Consider the following 23,336-nt stretch of genomic DNA (forward strand, 5'->3'; position numbering starts at 1 on the left):
TTCAATGATTTCTTGGGTATCTTTCCAGAACTTTCCCTGTATATACAAGCTTTACACACACCCTTTTGAAAAACACGCACGAATAGGAGCACATTATTCATATTGTCTTGTGCTTTGCATTTTGCTTAATATGCTTACTGATCTCTGTATTTCAAAATAAATATACTCACTTTATTCTTTTTCACAGCAGCATAATTGGTATGTACCATAACTTATTAATCACACCTTTATTGATTGAGTCTCAGTTATTCATTTTTGTTGCTGCCGCCATCATAAGCAATGGTGCGGTCAACATCCTTGTACTCATATTTTTGCAAAGACATGCAAGTGTCATTATAGAAAACTTTTTGAAGTGGAATTAATTGCTGGGTCAACACTTTCAGTTTATTCATTTTCATAAATTTCACCAAACCATCCTCCCAAAATATAGTATCAATTTATATTCCTACCAAAAGGATGCCAGAGTTCCTGATTCACACAACTTCACCAAGCTAATACGTTACCAAACTTTTAAATCTTTACTTAAATCTTTATTCTTCAATAGGTTAAAAAAAAGATACCTCATTATTGTTTTAACTTGTTTGACCTAATTATTAGTGAGGTCCGCATCTTTGTATACAATATTTGATTTTGGCCAATGTATACTTTTGCCTATTCTGGGATCGATTCAGATCTTTTCTCATGGTGCTCTGAGCCCTCAGAAAATTCATCACAAAGTGGGCCACGGGCTCTTTTCTGCCTCAAGTCCAAACAAACCCCAGCACCATTTCTACTCCTACAGATGACGTCCAGGACAGCAGCAAAGGGTCACTTCTATGTCAGGCTGGCCACCTCTCTGGCACTTCCACCAGATATGGGGCCAAGGGTGCCTCTACTCTCAGACCCCAAACTTAAAGTGGGGAAGGGTCGGGGGAGTTCTCTGCCGGTCCAGTGGTTAGGACTCGGCACTTTCACTGCCATGGCCCGGGTTTAATCCCTGGTTGGGGAAGTAAGATCCCGGAAGCCGAGTGGTGCAGCCAAAAAAAAAAAAGGGAAAGGGTCCTAGCATCACCCCAACCGGAGCAAGGCAGCAGAGGCGTGGAGGACACAGCGCTGCCCGCCCCTCTCCTCAGCAGCCCACTTGCTCCCCTGCCCTCCCCGGCCCACCCCCAGTTTTGAGGCCCTTATCTGGCCTGGGCAGAGAAGATGAGAGCTGGATTCAGTCAGTGGTCCTGCTGCAAGCAGTTTGTTGAACAAATAGAACTGGTGACATTATCCAGTACAGCTTTGTTTTTCTTTTCCCATCCCTTTAAACTTTAGCCCATGCTTCTTCTTCTCCTTTTCCCGGAAAACTATTTGCAAATCCCTTGGGGATTCTGTGTTGTCTCTTTATTTATATGTACAGGAATATATGTATTCCCAGCGTCACTCTGAGTGACCCATGCCGTCTCTTTTCAGTCATCAGCACGTCCAGTCCTGGTGAGGGTCAAACCCCACGCCCAGCCCCTGCCTGGGCTGCTGGGGGCTGAAAGCCAGGTGCAGGGAAGGAGGCACGGCCCTCCCCCCATGCCCCCCACTCACTCCTCTGACTTCCTCGCTCCCTGGAACAGTAGCAGCTCGGCCCAGGGGGGGCGAAGGCAGCCACAGTGGGCTTCGTGGTCTCAGAAGCCTGAGGCGGGGTCCTCTGTGCCTCTAACCCCCAGGGAGATTGAGGCGAGGTGGCAGCTTCAAGGATAAACAAAGCTGGACAGAAATTAAAGCGGTAACAACGATTTTATTCGGTAACCACTGCAGCAGGGGAGAGAGCTGAGCTCCAGCCCTATTTGCACAGAGGTCACTGGCATTTTAAAGGGAGGCTGAGGGAGTGGGAAGGGGAAGCAAAGTGGGGGCTTGAGCAGAGTTGGGGAAGTGAACCTTTACAGAAGGCGAGCAGAGGTGGGTCAGTGTGAAGGCATCAGGCCATCTGTGTCTGTTCACTGGTGCTTACGCTTACGGAAGTTAGGCTTCTACCCTCCCAAAGAGATGGGGAACAAGCCTTCTACTTCCTGATGAGTACATTTCAAAGGAATGGCTTTCAGGTCTTTGAGAAAGTTTCTCCTGGGTTGTAAGAGATACAAATATTTCTCAAACGGACTGAGGAAATATTTACAGCTGTAAGTTTAGTAGCATTTTACTCAGTGTTCCAAGAACGGGAGGTCAGGGACCTACATCAGGTGTTGGGTAGAACAAATGGTAAAATTCTTTCGGCAGCCTTGACCTTTTCCAGACAGGAACTGCAAGGGGGACTAGGTCATCGCAGGGACCTAACCTTAGGCCACTAGAAGTCATGGCGGCGTTTGGTCACATCTCTTAGTGCAGGTGTTTGGATGAAGTTTAGATGAAGTTGTTTATACTAAAAGTTTCTGTAGTTCTCGGCAGGCCATCCCACCAGGAACAGCATAAGGTATAAAGCACAGCTTGCTCCAAATACCTCCTCCACACAAGATGCTTTTTTATCCCTTTCTTGTGTCCTTGACCCCACTGACCGGTCTGGGTGTCACTCTCTTTGTACATATAAGGGGGAGGGCCTCTCTCAGACACACATCCTTCTTCTGTATCAGCTTACTAGTGCCTCAGTGGAAATGACAGCAGACAGAGACCAACCCCAACATCCTGTTAGCCAAACCTGTGGTTTATACCAAGAATTGGGGCATTGGGAGCCCAAAAGCCAAAACTATAAAAATCAGCCTCCTTTGCTTCTCTATTTTGGTGGTAGCCTCCCACCAAAGACAGGGTCTTATTTGAAATGGGGGAAACAGAGATTACAGAGAAAGGAATAAGCACACCTATATCAATACACCGTGTATCATTTCAACATGGGTTTTTTGCATACCGAGCACCCAGCCCAGTATCTGGCCCAGAGGAAATGTTCAAAAAGTGAGTGAATGAACGAATGCATGAATGAATGGGCCCTACTTCTGAGTAAGGCAATCATTATGTAGTACTTCCTATGGCTGCAATGCAATGAATTGTCCGATCTCTCAATAGGTTAGTTTTATTTTAAAATAGCATTTAAGATTTGATTTATAAGAATAAATGTTTAACATATAACATTTTGAAAATATGAAAATGCACAAATTAGGAAGTAAAGTCACTTGTAATCTCAGAACTCATCACTGTTAACATTTTATATGCATATATAAACATATATTATGTATATTATTTAAAAACAAAAATAAACTAAATTATATGATATGAAATCCATACAGCCCCAAAATGGTACATCCTCCCTGGATGCTATTGCCTTTTTTTAAGCACAACTTTGCTCAAGTTTGCTGTTGTGTTTCACTTTGACTCACAGGTCCTACACTAGTCAGCTTTTGCCACAATAATGCTGCATAAGAACAACAACGACAAAAAAAAAAACAGGTGGGACTTCCTTGGCACTCCAGCGGTTAAGACTCCATGCTTCCACTGCAGGGGGCATGGGTTCAATCCTTGGTGGGGGAACTAACATCCTACATGCTGTGCAGCCAAAATATAAAAATAAAAATAAATTAAAAACAGGTGGCAATATCAGTGAACATCTGGTTCTCACTCCCATGTCTGCAGGAGCAGGTCTGCTAGTCACAACTGCACTTGGCTGGGCTTGGCTCCAGGCCATAGGTCTGGTTCATGTTGGCTTCACATGTCTCTAAATTTCAAGCCTTTGCTTGATTCATATCCACATACATCCCATTGGCCAAAGCAAGTCACTTGGCCAAGCCCAACATCAGTAGGGCAAAGAAATATATTATGCCTTTGGTGGGATTCACTGTAAAGTTACATGAAACAGGCAGTCACATGGGAAGGATATGGGGAAAGGAGAAGAACTGGAAACAATAATCCGGTCTACCCCAGGCCTAAACATCCTTCTTTCTATCATTCCTTGTAGTTAGGTCTAGGATATTCATAGATCTTCTGTAATGTTTCATTATGTTAAACAACAAACTATATAACATTTACTTAGTATAAGCATGAAAGACACATTCTGAATGCACTAAAGACTGGTAATTTCTCTTAAAACAGGAAGTTTGAATTCTCCACAATCTATAGTAATGTACTCATTTTCTTTAGTCTATTTATTACATTCCTTTGATTTGAATGCTCCATTGAACTTTTGTCTATATTTCCATGTGTGTCACTTAACTCAGGAATCCACCTTTCTCCAGGTTTTAGTAGAGCCCTATAGGAATAGTGCTTTCCCATTCTATAGCTGAAATCTTTCTACCATATTCTCTCAGGGAAAATTAATATTTTTGGTATATTAAAACATTTTTATATTTCTAAAATATCTCTAACTTTCTTACATTAAAATCTCCCTACATCTATTTATTATAAACTTCTGTCCTTAAGCATATAATGTAAAATACTTATTTTTTAATAAAATGGATAAGAAATAGCCCTATCACAATAATCACCTCATATTGTTTTAGAATTTGGAGGTCAACTGTTTTCAATCTCTAAGTCTGCCCAAAAAAATCACATAAACCAATAAAATCCTTTCAACAACGGTGTCATTACCATCACAATTGATGCTTTCCGCCGTTTTCCTCGTGCAGTAACTAGGTATTTTGATCCATATCACTTAAAATACGCAGGTGGTTTCATTTTCTTGTTTCTACCCAGAGACGTGATAAAATGTGTACAAAGCCCCAGTGAATACGTCCTTTTTAAGGCCTAAATTACTTCTTGATAGAATGGGCAGGAGAGGAAGCATTGTTAACTCTTTTATGCCGTTAGGAGAGCATATAGTGTGACCCCCAGCTGGGGGTTATGGTGCCCTCATCTGGAGGGGATTTGGTTAGTGTGGGGGGCATGTTTAGTTGTCACAGTAACTGGAGTCTGCTACTGGCATTTAGTGCCTAGGGGTCAGGAATGGTAAGTTCTTATATCGCACAGAACCATCTCACCCTACAGAGAGGTGTCCCATTCAAAATGCCAGTTGTGCCTTGTGTTGATATACTGACTTAGTGGAGTATGGCCTGTATTAGGACTTTTAGCTGCAAACAACAGAATAACTTAGCTAGTTTAAGTGGAAAAGGAACTTTACATTAAAGGATACTTGGTAGCTCACAGAATCCCCAGAAGGTCCAGAGAATCAGGTTGGGTGGCCAAGTAGCAGGAAAAATGCCTCATTTCACTGCCAGATGCTCCAGGGAAATGCTGTTGCCACCACCCTCTGCCAGCATGTACCACCTACGCAGGTCATGGGATCCCCCAGATAGCACCTTTGCCACTGTAGTTTCTGAGACCTGGGTCTCCCTCCACCATCTTCACCAGAATGGATTGATTTCATGCAAGGTCTCCCTCTTGCTTGGTGGAGCCCAGATCACGTCTGAACCCCAGTGACAAAGGAGGCTGAGAAGGTGAGTTCCTGGCCTCTACTGCGGGTCTCTACCCAGGGAAGCAGGGCTCACAGGGTAGGAGGTTCCCCAAACACAGGAAGGGTGTTCAAAAGATGCTGAGCAGTCACTAACTGTGACAAATGTCCACAAAATCATCAAAAGCGCTCATCTCATTTCCCTCCATAAAGACACTTCCCAAGCATGGACCTGATAAAAACAGCCTCCAAAATTGTCTTATAGCATCTTAAAAAGATATATTTAGTCTCTCCCACTGTTGCATTTTCATTCTATTTTCCCTACCTCAATTAGCATATCAGATATTTTTTGGATTGCTGCTTACATATCACTGCTGTTTCTTTCCTCAGCACTGTAATTCCTTTTTTAAAAAATTGATTGATTGATTGATTGACTTTGGCTGCACTGGATCTTAGTTGCAGCACTCGGGATCTTCACTGTGGCATGCAGGATCTCTTGGTTGCGGCATGCAGACTTCTTAGCTGCCGCATGCGGGATCTAGTTCCCCGACCTGGTATCGAACCGGGTCCCCCTGCATTGGGAGCATGGAGTCTTACCCACTGGACCACCAGTGAAGTCCCAGCATGGTAATTCCTGTCCAGCTCTACGACTCTTATTTCTTTGTCCTCTCACCTCCTACAACTTTATATATCTCACGTGAGCATTTACAAAAAAAAAAATTCTTTTAATTATGGGGTAAGATAACATGTATGTGGTTTTAAAAAAGCAAAAAGAAGTACAGTGCACTTTGGTTCAAAGACATAATCATGGTGACTTTGTGTCCATGTGGTTTTTGGCAGGAAGTGTGGGGAGTAATCAGAAGTGTTGTACCCATTTGCTATATGGTTACCTAAGAACAAGAGCTCCATATACCATATAGCAGCTTAAGTGGACAGGACTGTAAACGAATGGGTCAAAGAATTTTACACGTAAATATATATATAGGGCAGTGCCATAGAACAGTGGCTTTTCAGAAGTCACTTGAACCACTAAAGGGAAAGCAACATAAGTTTCCCAGAAGCAATGAATCGATTTCTCAGTTTTATTATTCCTATCTTTGATGCTATAACAGAAATTCATGGCCTTCCAATGAGTAACTAATTGTGGAATACACAGGGGAATAAGTATTGCAGTTTACATTTTAAAATTATCCCAAATTGCCTGAATTTATCAGTTACATTTAATGAATGCAAATAAGTAGTTTTGAGGATATCATACTAGAGCTGATAATAGCACCTTCCGTCAGCTCTCAAATTACCTTATAAACAAGCTTTCTTATCCCCAAATTAGTGATCCAGGAAAGAAATGCTCTAGCTAGTATCAGAATTTTAAATTCACTGACTCAGAGTGGGTTGCTCTAATATTCATTTTTACTGTGAATGAATAATCCAGGGGTTTGTCTTGTTAAGAATGTGTACTGCCATCAAACTCACGTAGGGACTTGGAAACTTTTTTTTAAAGTACACTGGGTTTATTTATTTTTTATATGACTAACTGGAAAACCTGTTATTCAGGAAGGCACCCACAATTTGTTCAATGATAAAACTGTTGCTTGAAAGTGATGAAAATAATGGATGATGATAGATTATCCATTCATCAATTTAGGTTTAGAGACACTATAGGTTTGTTTTCTTTGATTATATAATGAAATAAATTCTTAATTTGTTACATTATCTGATAGCTAGTTTATGAATTGATGATCAAGTATAGAGGTGCAAACATACCTTATTAGTCTTATGTCTGAAATAACATCTAGAGTGTGAAGTCAAAACTACTGTAATTACCTCCCTACGGGAACATCTGGCTGCTGGAATGACCAGGTAGAAGCACATTTGGGGTTTTGGAGTGAATAGTTTGAATCTTAAGTATGCTCTAGATAGAAATCTAGTATATCTCAAAGGCTTATAGTTAGTTTAGACTGAAAAGTAGGTTAATACAATAACGATCTAGGATGCTATAAATGGGACCAAGTTCAAAGCTGGCAGAATCTTGCCCTGCTGTTGAAAATATTACTTTTTTGACATCCCTTAAAATATTCATATAGGATCTACTATTTTACCAGTGACTGAAAATGTTGGAATCTGGTTATAAATGTAAATATGTGCCACTAGGTTTCCCTATGTGACGTCGACAGAGCCTTCTAGAATTCTGAGTCTCTTGTAGACAACAGATGCACTAGAGCAGCCCAGTCAAGAAGGCCCCAAACATGGGTAGCTGTCCCAGACATGGCATCAGCAGGACTAGCATCGAAGTATAGTCACAAAGAGTCTAGGGTCCTTAGAAATCACCTGGCCAAATCACCTGGCACCACACTGTTTCAATACAAAAAAGTGAATTGGTTTGTTCAGAATCATCGTCAGTGGTGGGCCCAGGTCCGCCTCCTGGACCAAACCAATGCTCTTTCACCAACCATGCAGCCTCCCTGTCAGACACTAGCCTACATAACATACTATACCAACTTAGGACAACATAGTCTGTCTATGTGACCCAACGAGCAATTATTCTATGACCTTGACTAATGGGGAAAAAGTCATTTCATATATTTCTGATCCCAAACTTTGATTTTTGCAAATTAATGTCTTAGATTTTTTAAATGGAAACAAGAAGAAGATTTATCTTACTGTACACTTTCCATTGTCTTTGTAAACCTGCTTAAATGAAGATTTCTCTGATAAAAACTGGAATCTTTAATCCCTAAATTAAATATCTGGGTTTTTTTTTTTCCAGTTCCGTCATATCAGCTGACCACTCTCCTACGTTCATAGAACTTCAGGGCTGCAAGGGAGCTGGTTTAGTCAAAAGAAAGTGACTTTCCCTTTGTTCCACATCCTTAACTTGTGAAATGATTTGTACTCGGTGGAGAGAGGAACTGCCGCATTGTGGAAAGAGCGTGGCTTTGAAGTAGAATAGACGCAAGTTTAAATTTAGCCCTACCTTTTATTAGCTTTATAAATCGCCATTTAACCATTTAGAGCCCCAGTTTCCTAGTTTCCTAATCTGTAAAACAGAACCAGTAACTTCCTAACAGGGTCACTGAAGGGAAGAAATGTAATAATGTGCCAAAATCACCTGGCTCACAGCCAGGTATTTAACAAATGGGAGGTATGATTCTTAAGTAAAAGAACAGTGGGGCATGTAACCCCAGATTGCAAAAAGGATACTTTTGTAAGCCTTTCAAATTGTTGGGAAGGGTTCGAGTAGCTCCTTGAGGATAAAGAGATTTATAGATGTATGTTAAGAAGTGCTATTTTTTCCTGAAATATTGTTAACTTAGGTTCTGGGAGGAGCCCTGGGTTGTAGTTCGGGTCCTGTGCCCTAGCAGCAGAATGGCCTTGGATATGGCACTTGATCTCCTTAGGACTGTTTCCTCACTTAAAAGACAAGGCAAGCCCCCAAATATCTTTGCTTCCCACTTCGAGGGTTGACTTAAGGAAGCCGTCTACAAACAGTAAAGCCCTCCGCCCCCAGGAGGGACTCCTGGTAAGCAGCTCCCAGGTCTTTGCATCTGGATGGACCCTCTCTCTTCATCTCTGCTACTGACATCACTTCAGTGACCCACTGTTAGCAGTTTATGAGATGCTATTGAGATTTTCTTTGCCTTCAATGTTCTGTTGTTAATCCTCTGTGAAGCTGACTGATTTGAAGAGCTTTAAAAGTCTCAGGTTAAAGGTGCTCTGCCAGCTGTGCTATCTTAGCATGAAGGACAAAAACGTAAAAGTTAAGAAACACTAAACTATCAGAGCGCCTGTTTCTGACTTCACTATATTCACAAAGATCCAACAGCTTCTAAGAGTGAGGGAAAAAAATGAAGAAAGGCAACAAGGGAAAACAATACATTTATTAACAGGCATGAAAATGCATAAACTCACTTATAAATAAATGTAGTATAATTTACCCAGTGAAAAAATAGCTAAAATCCATGAGTAAACTGGATTTTTATCTTTGAAATGATTACATATTTGATCTCTAATAATTTCCCCCTCCATCATGATCTCTTAGTAGCAGCAATTTTACACTGACTATAGAAAAAGCTGTTACCAGTGATTATCGTATGGGAGGGAAACTTTTCAAGAATTTTCTTTAAAAATGAACCAGTGCAAACAAGTTCAGATTATGAGGGATACAGTAAGACCGGGGGCTTATCTTCAGAAAAGTAGAAAATAAAAATCCCAAACATTCATTAAGAAATGAAAAAGCAAATTACATTTTGATCACTGAAAAATAACACATATGGACATTATAAAACATTCTTAACCAGTGACTGCAATAATTACATTTATAAATGTTCATTCAAGTACTAGTGATCAATAAACATTCAAAGTCTCATTAAAAGTAACACTAGGCATAGATACATGTGAACAATGCTTCTTTTGATTTAACAACAAAAATCATGTCTACAGGAGACAAGTTACCCTTAAAATACTGTGTTGTGGTTTTTTTTGTCTGTAAATGATTTTCCACAGTCTGTATATTTTATTTGTGAGGACCCAACGAACATCTCACAATGGCTAATCAAGAAGTCCTTTCTATAAAATGAATCTCGGTATTATAGAGATAAACATTCTAAAACACAAGTTTAGCTTAAAAATAACAGTGCAGAATCAGTTTTCTTTCGTAAGAAATTGTTAACTCCTTACCAATGTTGGTTTGCTGTTGTGCAGACTCTATCAGAACACTTCTGTGGTATTTACCAAAGAGCTATTTAATGAGCTGAAAAGATTTCATAAACTCTGGTACCACGATAGCAATGTAGAGCTTACATCAAAATTGCGCTGAAATCAACATCATTTCCTTCATTACTGTTGTTAATGAATCTTCCTTCAAAAAGCTCCCTCCTAATTTTGGCCTGAGTCTCAGGCTTTAATAAAAGTTCCTTTATCTGTTTCACTTTGGACTGCAGACCCATCCTCTCTCGACGCAAAGCTTCATTAATTAAGTCCCGGATTCCAATAGGTTTCTGGCCTATGGAAAAAAAATTATATGATACATTTTACATACAAATGCTAATGAAAAACATTAAATATGGCACACTGACTTATCAAAAGAGGGTTAAAAAGAAACCTTTAAAATGCTGCCCACATTTTATAGAAAAGGTTGCATTTCACCAAAAATATATCATTTACATGAAACAAACTTACTGTAAATAAAGATCACTGCATAAGGGACAGCACACATAGGACAAACATGAAACATTATGGACTAGCTATATGGATAATAATTTCAACAGTGATCATTTTAATCATAGCACTTGTTAGCTCTGTGTGTGTTTTGGCCTCAGATAAAGTAGTCAAATGCCCTGCTAAGCAATATAAATGGCAGTATTCCATTTATGGCAAGGCCCCTTCCATGGCCTTTGAATCCACGAGGCATCACGCAAAATCCTCTCTCCCACAGCCTCGGCTGAGGGCAAGTAAAACCTGGGCCATTCTTCCTTCATAAATTAATTTCCTCTGATAGTCCCAGCACTCCATTTCTCTTCTGTTGTGTTTCAGGAATGCAAACACATCGATCATGAAAGTATTAGGCAATCTCCACAGATTGGACAAGAGACACTTAAATAGCACAATGCAAATTAGTCCATTGACTCGGCAGAGGGGAGCAGGGATGCTTCTCACGGAGCGGCGGGGGCCTGCCTGCCTTCGGGTCTCATTTCCTGTTGTTGTCACTGTCAGTGCCATTCCTATCAGCCTCTTCAGTTTTCACAGAGCTCCCATCCCCTGGCTTGTTTTTGTTCTGTGTTTCTTCCAGATACTGCTGGACAGCCTTGAGCACCGCATTCTCCACCAGCCTCTTACTGAGCCTTACCAGTTCAGCATCATCGGGCTCACCTCCATTCTTATCACCTACATTCCACAATAGAGAAGATAGGTCACTGAGATCATATTGCCATAGAAACTCAGCATGCAGGGGCCAGCTAGTTCAGTTAGTTACAAAGAGCAAGTGTCCTTCAGTCTGGTAAACTGGATCTATAAATCCAAGAATACTGGCTTGGCCTTTCATTTGGTATTTGCAGAAGCAGGAGACTGCCTGTCCCCGAAGACTTCAGGTTGAAAAGCAGTTCATTAGCCCCAATCTAAAAATATTCGACCTAGCAATGCTGGAAGTTCCCCATTTCTACATGGGATTTTTGTTTTTCTCTCGTCCAAAAGTGATTACTACTACTAAAGTCCACATACCCACCACCTGGAGCCTCAGACATGTGAAATCACCAACAAGATGTATTTGCTTCTACTTTGCCACTACCAAACGTCAGGTAATTGAGATTTCCTAATCAACTAGCCACATAGGATCAGTAATTTTATAACCCTTGGCCTGGATGGTTGTTAACAAAGTCTCAGCCCTCCCATGAAGACAAAGGCAATTACTACTGTTAGGAAATGGTTAAAATAAGCTTGTAAAACTAATATTCTTTTTAATTTCAGAGCTATCACTGCAATTTAAGAAATAGGAAACTCTTCAAGGAAGAGTTAGGATTATGACAGTAAATTACTAGATGTTAGTATTTCATGGCCATTTTGCTTCCCTGCTAGTGATGATCAAGGTTAAATTATCCTTTCATTTTTCTGTAAAAGGGCTGGTTGTCATCTGTTCAAATGCTGCACATTTCCCATTCATTCTCTTTCTTGTCTCCCTTAACTGAGGGAAAAAAACTAGGGGGCTCGTCTCTCATGCCCAGTCAGTCCTTCATCTCCTTCCACTGAGCTATGGATCCAGGAAGGCAGATGACTGGAAGCAAAGACATCTGAGCACCTAAATATATTAAGTAAATGCTAACAGATCTCAAGGGAGTGATAGACAGCATTACAATAATAGTAGGGGATTTTAATACTCTACTTTCAACAATGGATAGATCATCCAGACAGAACATCAATAAGAAAACATTGGATTTGAACTATACTTGAGGCCAAATGGACCTAAGAGACATATAAAGAACATTCCATCCAACAGCACCAGAATACACATTCTTCTCAAGCATATACGGAACATTTTCCAGGATAGATTATATATTAGGTCACAAAACAAGTCTTAGCAAATTTTTAAAAACTGAAATCATACCAAGTATCTTTTTCTGACCACAATGGTATGAAACCAGACATCAATAACAAGAGGAAAACTGGAAAATTCACAAACATATAGAAATTAAACAAACACTCATGAACAACCAATGAGTCAAAGATGAAATCAAAAGGGAAATTAAAAACATGTATCTTGAAACAAACAAAAATGGGAACACAACATACCAAAGCTTATGATCCAGCAAAAGTAGTGTTAAAAGGGAAGTTTATAGAAATAAATGCCTGCAGTAAGAAAAAAGGATGATCTCAAGTAACCAACCCGAACTTGGGACTTCCCTGGGGGTCCAGTGGTAAAGAATCTGCCTTTCAATGCAGGGGACGTGGGTTAGATCCCTGGTCAGGGAACTAAGATCCCACATGCCACGGGGCAACTAAGCCCACGTGCCACACTGCAGAGCTTGCGTGCCTCAACTAGAGAGCCTGTGTGCTGCAAACTACAGAGCCCAAGCATTCTGGAACCCACACGCCACAACTACAGAGCCCACGCACCCTGGAGCCTATGCGTCACAACTAGAGAAGAGAAAACCTGTACACCACAACTAAAGAGAAGGCCGCGGGCCACAGCGAAGAGCCCACGTGCCACAACGAAAGATCCTGCATGCCTCAACGAAGATCCCGCATGCCACAACTAAGACCCAACCCAGCCAAAAATAAATAATAAATAACTCTTAAAATAAAAACCTAACTTGACATCTCAAGAAACTAAAATATAAGAACTAAGCCCAAAGTTAGCAGAAGGAAGGACATAAAAATCAGAGCAGAAATAAATGAAATAGAAAATAGAAAAACAGTAGAAAAGATCAATGAAAATAAGGGTTTTTTTTTTGAAAAGATAAAACAAAAACAACAGACGTTTAGCTAGACTTACCAAGATAAAGAGAGAACTCAAACAAAATTATAAAGAAAGAGGAGACATTACAACTGATACCACAGAAATAAATATCATAAGAGACTACTGTGAACAATTATAGGCCACTAATCAGACAACCCAGAAGAAATGGATAAATTCCTAGAAACGTACAACCTTCACGTCTGACTCATGAGGAAACAGACAATCTGACCAGACCAATAACAAATTTAAGATTAAATCAGTAATCAAAAACCTCTAACAAATAAAAGCTCAAGACAGTATGGCTTTATGGGTGAATTTTTACCAACTGCTGATGTGCAATAAATCTTACTGTGCTGAGATTGCGCACAACGTCTCCTCCAAGAACCGCAAAGCCATTGTGGAGAGAGCAGCCCAGCTGGCCATCAGAGTCACCAAGCCCAACGCCAGGCTGCGCAGCGAAGAAAATGAATAGACAGCTCGTGTGCATGTTTTGTTTGTGTTAAGAAAACCGTAAAATGGCAAAAAAATAATAATAATAAAAAATAAAGAAGAATTAACACCAATTCTTCTCAAACTCTGCCAAAAAAAACCAAAAAACAAAAACCATCAAAACAACAACAACAACAAAAAACCCGAAGAGGACATAACACTCCCACACTCATTTTGTGAGGTCAGCATTACCCTGATATCAAAGCCAGGTAAGGTACTCTAAGAGAAAAAACCAAAAAAACCCAGGCCAATACCCTCATAAATTTAGATGCAAAAACCTCAACAGAATACTAGCAAACCAAATTCAAAAGCACATTAAAAGGATCATACACCACAATCAAGGGATATTTATCCCTGGGATATAAAAATGGTTCAACATATGCAAATAAATCAATGTGATACACCAGATTAACAAAATAAAGGATAAAAATCATATGATCATTTCAATATATTTAGAAAAGACATTTGACACAATTCAACATCCCTTTGTAATAAAAACTCTCAACAAATTGGGTACGGAAGGAACATATCTCAACATAATAAAGGCCATATATGACACACCCACAGCTAACACACTCAATGGTGAAAGGTTGAAAGTTTTCCCTCTAAAATCAGAAACAAGGCAAGGGTGCCCACCCTCACCACTCTTATTCCACATAGTAATGGAAGCCTCAGCAAGAGCAATCAGGCAAGAATAAGAAAAAAAAGCCATCCAAATCGGAAAGGAAGAAGTATGATTGTCTCTGTTTGCTGATAACATGATCTTGTGTATAGAAAATCCTAAAGACTCCACCCAAAAAAACTGTTAGACCTAATAAATGAATTCAGTAAAGTTTCAAGATACAAAATCAACATACAAAAATCAGTTGCATTTCTATACAGTAACAATGAACCATCTGAAAAAGAAATTTTAAAAATAATTATATTTAAAATAGTATCAGAAACAATAAAATACTTAGGAATAAATTTAACCAAGGAAGTTAAATATCTATATACTGAAAACTATAAGATTCTGATGAAAGAAATTGAAGAAGACACAAATAAATGGAAAAATACCCCATGTTCATGGGAAGAGTTAATATCATTAAAATGTCCATACTATGGAAAGCCATCTATAGATTCAATGCAATCCCTATCAAAATTACAATGGCATTTATTCACAGAAATAGAAAAAAAAAATCCTAAAATTCATATGGAACCACAAAAGACCCCCAAAAGCCAAAGCAATGATGAGAAAGAACAAAGCTGGAAGCATCACACTTCCTGATTTCAAAACAATATGGTACTGGTATAAAAAAAAGACATATACTAGGCCATGGAGCAGAATCAAGAGCACAGAAATAAACTCACACATATACGGTCAACTAATATTTGGCAGTGGAGCCAAGAATACATAATGGCGAAAGGACAGTCTTTTCAATAAGTAGTGCTGGGAAGACTGGATATCCACATTCAAAAGGATGAAATTTGACCCTTATCTTACACCACTCACAAACATTACCTTGAAATGAATTAAGGACTTAAGGCCTGAAACTATAACATTCCTAGAAGAAAACATAGGAGAGGAGAAAAGCTCCTTGACTTTGGTCTTGGCAATGCCTTTTTTGGATATGGCACCAAAACAACAAGCAACAGAAGTAAAAATCAACAAGGGGGACTACATCAAACTAAAGAGCTTCTGCACAGCAAAAGAAGCAATCAACAAAATGAAAAGGCAACCTACAGAATAGGAAAAAATATTTGCAAATCACATATCCGATAAAGGGTTCATATTCAAAATATATAAGGAACTCATACAACTCAATAGCAAAAACACAAAAAATCCTATTTAAAAATGGGCAGAGAACTTGAATAAACATTTTTCCAAAGAAGACCTGCAAATGGCCAACAAGTACATGGAAAGGTGTTCAAATCACTCATCATCAGGGAATGCAAATCAAAACCACAATCAGGTATCACTTCACACATGTTAGAATGGCTATTATGAAAAAAAACAAGAAATAACAAATGCTGGTGAGGATGTAGAGGAAAGGGAACCCTTGTGCACTATTGGTAGGAATGTATATTGGTGCAGTCACTATGGAAAACAGTATGATGATTCCTCAAAAAAATTAAAAATACAATTACCATGTGATCCAGCAATCCCACTTCCGGGCATATATCTGAAGAAGATGAAATCACTATCTCAAAGAGATATCTGTGCTCCCCTGTTCACTACAACATATTTCACAATGGCCAAGACATGGAAACAACCTAAGTGTCCATCAATGGTTGAATGGATAAAGAAAATGTGGTGTATATATATATACAATGAAATATTATTCAGCCATTAAAAAGAACGAAATCCTGCCATTTGTGACATGGATAAACCTTGAGGGCATTATGCTAAGCGAAATAAGTCAGAAAAAGTCAAATACTGTATGATCTCACTTACATATGGAATCTAAAAACACTGAACATATAGAAACAGGAGAATGGAGGTTGCCAGGAACTGAGGGGGATAGGCCCGGAAAATATGTTGGTCAAGGGAACACACTTTCAGATATAAGATGAATAAGTTCTGGGGCTCTAACGTACAGCATGGTGACTACAGTTAACAATACTGGATCCTATACTTGAAAGTTGCTATGAGAGTGGAGCTTTAATGTTCTCAGCATAACAACAAAATTATAATTATGTGAAGTGAAGGATATGTTAACTAATCTTATTGTAGCAAACATTTCACAATATATAAATGTATCAAGTCATCACCACCGTACACCTTAAATTTATATAATGTTATATGTCAATTATACCTCAATAAAGCTGGAAAAAAAGAAGTAATTAGAACGCTCACACATTAAACATCAGCTCAGTTTTGGAATATCACCCATGACCTCCAGAAGCCAAAAGCCCAATGCCGCACTTACGACCTCAGGTCTGGGACAGGCAGACACAAAGGGTGTGAACAGGAAGATGGACATTATTTTCTAACCTCACATGTAACAGGGATTGGAATACAAAAGCATATATGCCAAGGGTGAGAACTGGCTCCTAACCCTCCTTCTGAGCCCCACCACTTCTCCTTAACACATGTCCGAGGCCAATTATGCTTATAACCATCATTCCTAGCAACATCCAAGCAGAAGAGGGATGGGTTAAAGGCCCATCTGGACACGCTACAGTGGGAGGCCTTAGCAACTGCTCTCCCCTCAAAAGTGACAATATGGTACTCCAGGCCCATGACCAAAAGTCCTGGATAGTAAGCTTTAACTCAGTGATCTCTATATAGAATTTACTAAACTAAATATGTCAAGATATTATTAAAAGAAAGATAAAGAAATTCATTACTAATACCATACTTGGGAGCAAGTTTAGACTATTTTTATTAGTAAGAATGAATGAGTATATTGCCTAATATTTAAAGAATTCTATTAATCTTACAACACAGTGTTTATACTGTATAGATGTACCTCCAGATGTGTTACCTGGAACTATTTTATAGTGGCTCTTCAAATTTAAGAGGGAAAATCAAACTTCACATGAAGAAATACTTTTTAAGTACCCTTCAATACACTGTAAATGACTCTCTACATCTGCCACCCTATTTGTGCTCTGCATCTAGACCAGAGAGTGCATTCTTGCAGCTCTTCCTGACCCCAGTCAGCTTTAAGATAACATCACTCATCATATTACTGATACATCACCAGTAAGATAATAGGGTTGGATTTGAGTCTAATCATTACTCAGTCTCCAAGAAGCATATCAGGTCAAAAAGTGTGTGCTTCAGTGATTTCTCTCAGTACACAATAAAGTGTCCCGTTACTTCAAACATTAAGAAATTTAAAACACAAAAATCTTCCCACAAAAAGTTAATTTTCCCTTCTGACTTTCATATTTCTGTTTATGCTTTTACTATTAACCAAGACAACCAAGCTCAAAACAAGATTATTACCATCTTTAACTCCTTCCTTTCCCTACTCAACCCACTTCATCACCAAGTCTTATCCATGTGCCCTTCACAATTTCTCCCCTCTTCAATGCATCTAGTATAACACCTCTGGATTAATATTTCTAGAACATCCCTTTTACTCTCCATTGTCTCTACAGGAAAATTTAAACTTGCCTTCCAAGGCTTTCCAAAATTTACCTTTGGTGATCACCTACTACTGTTGCACTGTCAGCTGCCAGCATCTCCTCAGGAACCTCTTCACCATTCCTTATTTCTAGGCAGTCCTTCTCTCTCACCAACTAAACTCCCATCTACTCCATGAAGCCTTCCTTGACTAACCCAGACAGAAGGGATGAGCTTCCACTGGATTACTATAACTCTGATTACATGTATAGTACATGGTTGCTTGGTCATTCATTCAACAAGGGTGCATGGAGGACGTACTATATACCCGGCTATTTTAGCCTACGGTGATACAGCAGAGAACAAAGCTAAGTCCTGCTGGTTTTCCTTTTTTAATTTCTTTACAAATTATGAGCATTACTTATCAATGTATTTATTCACCAACTACTGATTCAGTATCTGCTCTGCTAAAGACACATCTTGAGTGCAGAAACCATGTCCTAGTCTTCTCGGTTATCTCCTGCTCTGCTACTCCATGGCACGGCAATAAGAGCTCAATAAATATTTAGCTCAAGGGAACTGTGGACTAAAAGTCCTTGCAGGCAGCAGCAACACTTTTTAAATGTTCCTATTTTCCTATAAGGATAGCACACGATGGCCAGAAATTTAAGTTTAATATTAAATTTCAATTGAGAACAGAGAATTCCAGAATAATCCAAATATCCATGTGAAAAATCTCCATCTACTCACTCTGCTTGATGAACCTGGTCAGTACGCCAAAATATCCAGCCTATGGGTCAAATATTAACTATCTACAATAACAAACTAATTAACCAATCAACAAAAAATAAATTTATAAATGAATCTTCCAGATCTGTCCTGGATTCTTGCCCCACCTATGATTTCCACAAAGCATCCTCAGACTATCAACATTGGCCCAGGGAAAAGCCTATTGGAAGGCTCGTCACAGAGCCCTGAGAGAACGCAGCAATTCAAGAAATGCATATCTTCGTTCCAGTGAGACTTTTTGTGTTCCCACTTTCAGTAGACTTAATTCAGCTTGATTGAAAGAGGCATTTTAAGATTAAAGTATTTTTCTTTTGACCACTACTTGAATAAAGTCATCTGTCTCCCACAGTGACCTCTAAGATAAATGGCTGCATTCATTTTACCTGAAGCCTAGTTAACAATGGCAGTTCAATGTGTCACCACAAGGTACATGATTTATCATTCGATATTCCAACAAAAGTACACACAAAAAATATTCCCAGTGGGAGGAATCTAAAAAGAAATGATACAAATGAACTCATTTACAAAACAGAAATAGACTCAGAGACTTAGAGAAGGAACTTGGGGTTACCAGGGAGGAAGGGCTGGGGGAAGGGACAGTTAGGGAGTTTGGGATTCACAAGTACACACTGCTATATTTAAGATGGATAACCAGCAAGGACCTACTGTACAGCACAGGGAACTCTGCTCAATGTTATGTGGCAGCTTGGATGGGAGGGGAGTTTGGGGGAGAATGGATACATGTATATGTATGGCTGAGTCGCTTTGCTGTGCACTTGAAACTATCACAACATTGATAATTGGCTATATCCCAGTACAAAATAAAAAGTTTAAAAAAATAAAATAAAATGTCTGCATTTTTTATGTTAAAAAAATATTCCCAATGTATGCGGCACCCTCTCGACAAAAATATTCTTTCTTGGTCTACCAAGGTTACTTACTATCATACCTATTTAAAATGACAGATTAATCTTTCTCTTTGACACTGTTTTTTTAGAAATCCCCCGCCAGAATATTTTTAATCATTTTCTTAGGAGAATACTAAAAATATAAAAGAAAGGTAATGAGAAATGCTATCAAGTCCACCAAACATAGTAGTGTCCCTAAAAGGAACAGACTTAAGAAACTTTTCAACAAATTTGAAGGAAGCAATTCCACTCTCTGTAAGAGTTGTAACATCATTAATCCACGGTATGTACCCAAGATTCAGCTTTTATTTATATTACCTGAGATCGCTGATACCAAGCCAGCACATAGATAAAATTTATATCTCTGATTATAAAAAAGAAAATAAGTGACCTCCTTTGTGGTAGCAAGAATATGTGCTACCTACTGGGATAATTTAAGGTCAACATTAATGTGGGTCAGCTGTTTTTATGTGCGAGCTGACCCAATAATTGCTTAACTGATATCACATGAAGGGCTCCAGAAACCATTACCACCCTCCACCCAATGCCAATATCTAGGTGCCTATTTGTCCTGACAAGAATAAATCATATTAATAGTTTTTAAAAGAGAACCAAAAAAATCTTCATTACAATGCCATGTAAGATCTAAGAGAAAGAGTGCAAACACATTAAAAGTTCTCATTTGTCCCAATCAAAATCCCAGCAAATTATTTTGTGAATATCAACAAACTGATTCTGAAGCTTACATGGAAAGGCAAAAATAAACATTATAACCAACACAATATTGCAGGAGAACAACAAAGGCAGAGGACTGACACTACCCAACTTCAAGACTAACTATAAAGCTACAGTAATCAAGACAGTGTGGTATTGGCAAAAGAATAGACAAAGACATCAGTGAAAGAGAACAGAGAGCCCAGAAATAGACCCAGACAAGTGTAATCAATGTGATCTCTGAAAAATGAGCAAAAGCAATACAATGGAGCAAAGACAGTCTCTTCAACAAATGGTGCTGGAACAACTGGACATCCACATGCAAAAAAATAAATCTAGACACAGACCTGAAACTCTTCACAAAATTTAACTCACAATGGATCACAGACCTAAATGTAAAAAGCAAAATTATAAAACTTCTAGAAGAAAACACAAGAGAAAAGCTAGATGACCTTGGGGATGGCAGTGACTTTTTAGATACAACACCAAAGGCATGATCCATGAAAGAAATAATTGATAAGTTGAACTTCACTAAAATTAAAAACTTCTGCTCTGTGAAAGACAATGTCAAGAGAATAAGAAGACAAGCCAGAGTCTGGGAGAAAGCATTTGCAAAAGACACATAAAGGATAATAAAGGACTGTTATCCAAAATATACAAAGAACTCTAAAAGCTCAACAGCAAGAAGACAGACAATCTGGTTAAAAATGGGCCAAACAGGTACATGAACACGTGCTCAACATCACTAATCACCAGGGAACTACAAATCAACACCTCAATAAGATATCACCTCACACCTGACAGAATGGCTATTATCAAAGAAACCAAGAGATAACAAGTGTTGGAAAGGATGTGGATAAAAGGGAATCCTTGTTGCTGGGAATGTGCATAGGTGCAGCCACTATGGAAAACAGTATGGAGCTTCTGCAAAAAATTAAAAACTGAACTACCATGTGATCCAACAATTCCACTTCTGGGTATTTATCCAAAGAAAAAAAAACCATTAACTCAAAGAGATTATATGCACTCCCATATTCAAGGCAGCATTATTTACAACAGCCAAGATAAGGAAACAACCCAAGTGTCCATCAATGGATGAATGAAGAAAGAAACTGTGGTACATACATACAGTGGAATATTATTCAGCCATAAAAAAGAATAAAATCTTGCTACTTGTGACAACACGGATGGACCTAGAGGGCCTTATGCTAAGTAAAATAAGTCAGACAGATAAAGACAAATACTGTACGATATTACTTATATGTGGAATTAAAAAAAACCCCAAACCCATAGATACAGAAAACAGATTAGCAGTTGCCAGAGGCGGGGGGCTGGGGGTAGGTGAAATGGGTTAAGGGAGTCAAAAGGCATAAACTTCCAGCTATAAATAAGTCATGGGCATGTAATGTACTGCCTGGTAATTATAGTTAACAATACTATACTGCACATTTGAAAGTTGCTGAGACAGTAAATCATAGAAGTTCTCATCATGAGAAAAACAATCCTGTAACAATGTGTGGTGATGTATGTTAACTAGACTTATTGTGGTGATCATTTTGCAATATGTACAAATATCAAATCATTATGCTGCCTAACTGAAACTAATATAATGTTATATGTCAATTATACCTCAATTTATAGAAATGGGCTGACGACCTTCATAAATACCTCATCAAAGATATACAGATGGCAAATAAGCATATGAAGAAAGGCTCCACATCATATGTCATCAGGAAAATGTAAATTAAAACAATGATATATCATTATACAACTATTAGAATGGCAAAAACTGGAACACAGACAACACCAAATGTTGGTGAGAATGTGGAGCAACAGGAACTCCCATTCATTGCTGATGGGAAAACGAAATAGTATGGCCACTTTGGAAGACAGTTTGGCAGTCTTACAAAGCTAAACATATTCTTACCATATGATCCAGCAATCATGCTCCTTGGTATTTTCCCAAAAGAGCTGAAAACTTATGTCCACACAGAAACCCGGAGAGGGATGTTATAGCACTCTTACTCATAATTGCCAAAACTTGGAAACAACCCAGACGTCCTTCATTAGGTGAAGAGATAAACTGTGGTACATCCAGATTATGCAATATTATTCAGGGCTAAAATAAAATGAGTTATCAAGCCATGAAAAGACATGAAAGAACCTTAAATGCATATTACTAAATGAAAGAAGACAATCTGAAACGGCTACCTACTGTATGATTCTAACTATGTAACATTCTAGAAAAGGCAAAACTATGGAGACAATAAAAACATCAGTGGTTGCCAGGGGTTGGGAGAGGGGAGAAAGGGATGAATAGGTAGAGCACAGAGTACTTTTAAGGCAGTGAAAATACTCTCTATGATACCATAGTGATGGGTATGTGTCATTACACATCTGTCCAAACCCACAGAATGTACAGCACCAAGAGTGCACTGTAATGTAAACTATGGACTTTGGGTGATTACAGTGTGTCCACAAAGGTTCATCAATTGTTAACAAATGTACTGCTCTGGTGAGGGATGCTGATAATGGGGGATGTTATGCATGTGTAAGGGTAGAGGGTACATGGGAGATCTCTGTACCTTCCTCTCAATTTTGCTGTGAACCTGAAACTGATCTAAAAATAATAGTCTTAATTAGAAAAAAAATATTCTCACTTGCTGACATCCCAAGTATCAAAAAACTTGAGTTGGTATCTGAACCAAGCCTTCTTAAGCACCGTCCCATCACCTGCACAATTTTGCCCTTCTCATTCCTGCAGCATAATGTATCCTCCTTAGAAGCAAAATCCTTTTTAGCTGAGCTTACGTTTTCTTTCACTTACATAGACTAAAAGAAACACTAAATATAGATCTACAGGCTATTCAGAAAGTTGAGGTGGCATGCTCAGCTTCCTTGCACACCACCTGCAACTCATCAGAGATGAGGGACAGGTCAAGAACTGCCCCCAAGTACACATTTAAACTGACACCGTCCTCGGACACTTGTCTGCCAACACTGTGGAAAACAGAGCTGCTGAAAAGAAAGCTCCCCTCTTCTTGTCAATACCAGAACTCTCCCCCACCCCCAACACACACACACCAGAAAATGTTAGAATTAAAACAACAAAAC

At 38.9% G+C, this 23,336-nt stretch overlaps 1 protein-coding gene across 13 annotated transcripts in view; it reads right to left on the reverse strand.

The window, feature by feature from the left end:
- Nucleotides 1-9,213: 9,213 nt before the first annotated feature.
- Nucleotides 9,214-23,336, reverse strand: part of AKAP7 (A-kinase anchoring protein 7) — a 148,682-nt gene continuing 134,559 nt past the window's right edge. For 5 of the 13 annotated variants that reach the window (XR_011074925.1, XR_011074919.1, XR_011074924.1 and 2 more), the window contains one exon: nt 10,234-10,322. Coding sequence is in view for 4 of the 13 variants with exons in the window: in XM_068550921.1 (XP_068407022.1) it covers nt 10,117-10,322 (206 nt within the window). In the remaining 9 variants the exon portion in view is untranslated. Of the gene's footprint in view, nt 11,204-23,336 lie in introns of all 13 variants that reach the window. The other 8 variants (XM_068550922.1, XM_068550924.1, XM_068550923.1 and 5 more) reach the window with 5 other exon arrangements.

This window comes from Eschrichtius robustus, chromosome 9 (genome assembly GCF_028021215.1).
Source record: "Eschrichtius robustus isolate mEscRob2 chromosome 9, mEscRob2.pri, whole genome shotgun sequence".
In the NCBI taxonomy this organism is placed as follows: Eukaryota; Metazoa; Chordata; class Mammalia; order Artiodactyla; family Eschrichtiidae; genus Eschrichtius; species Eschrichtius robustus.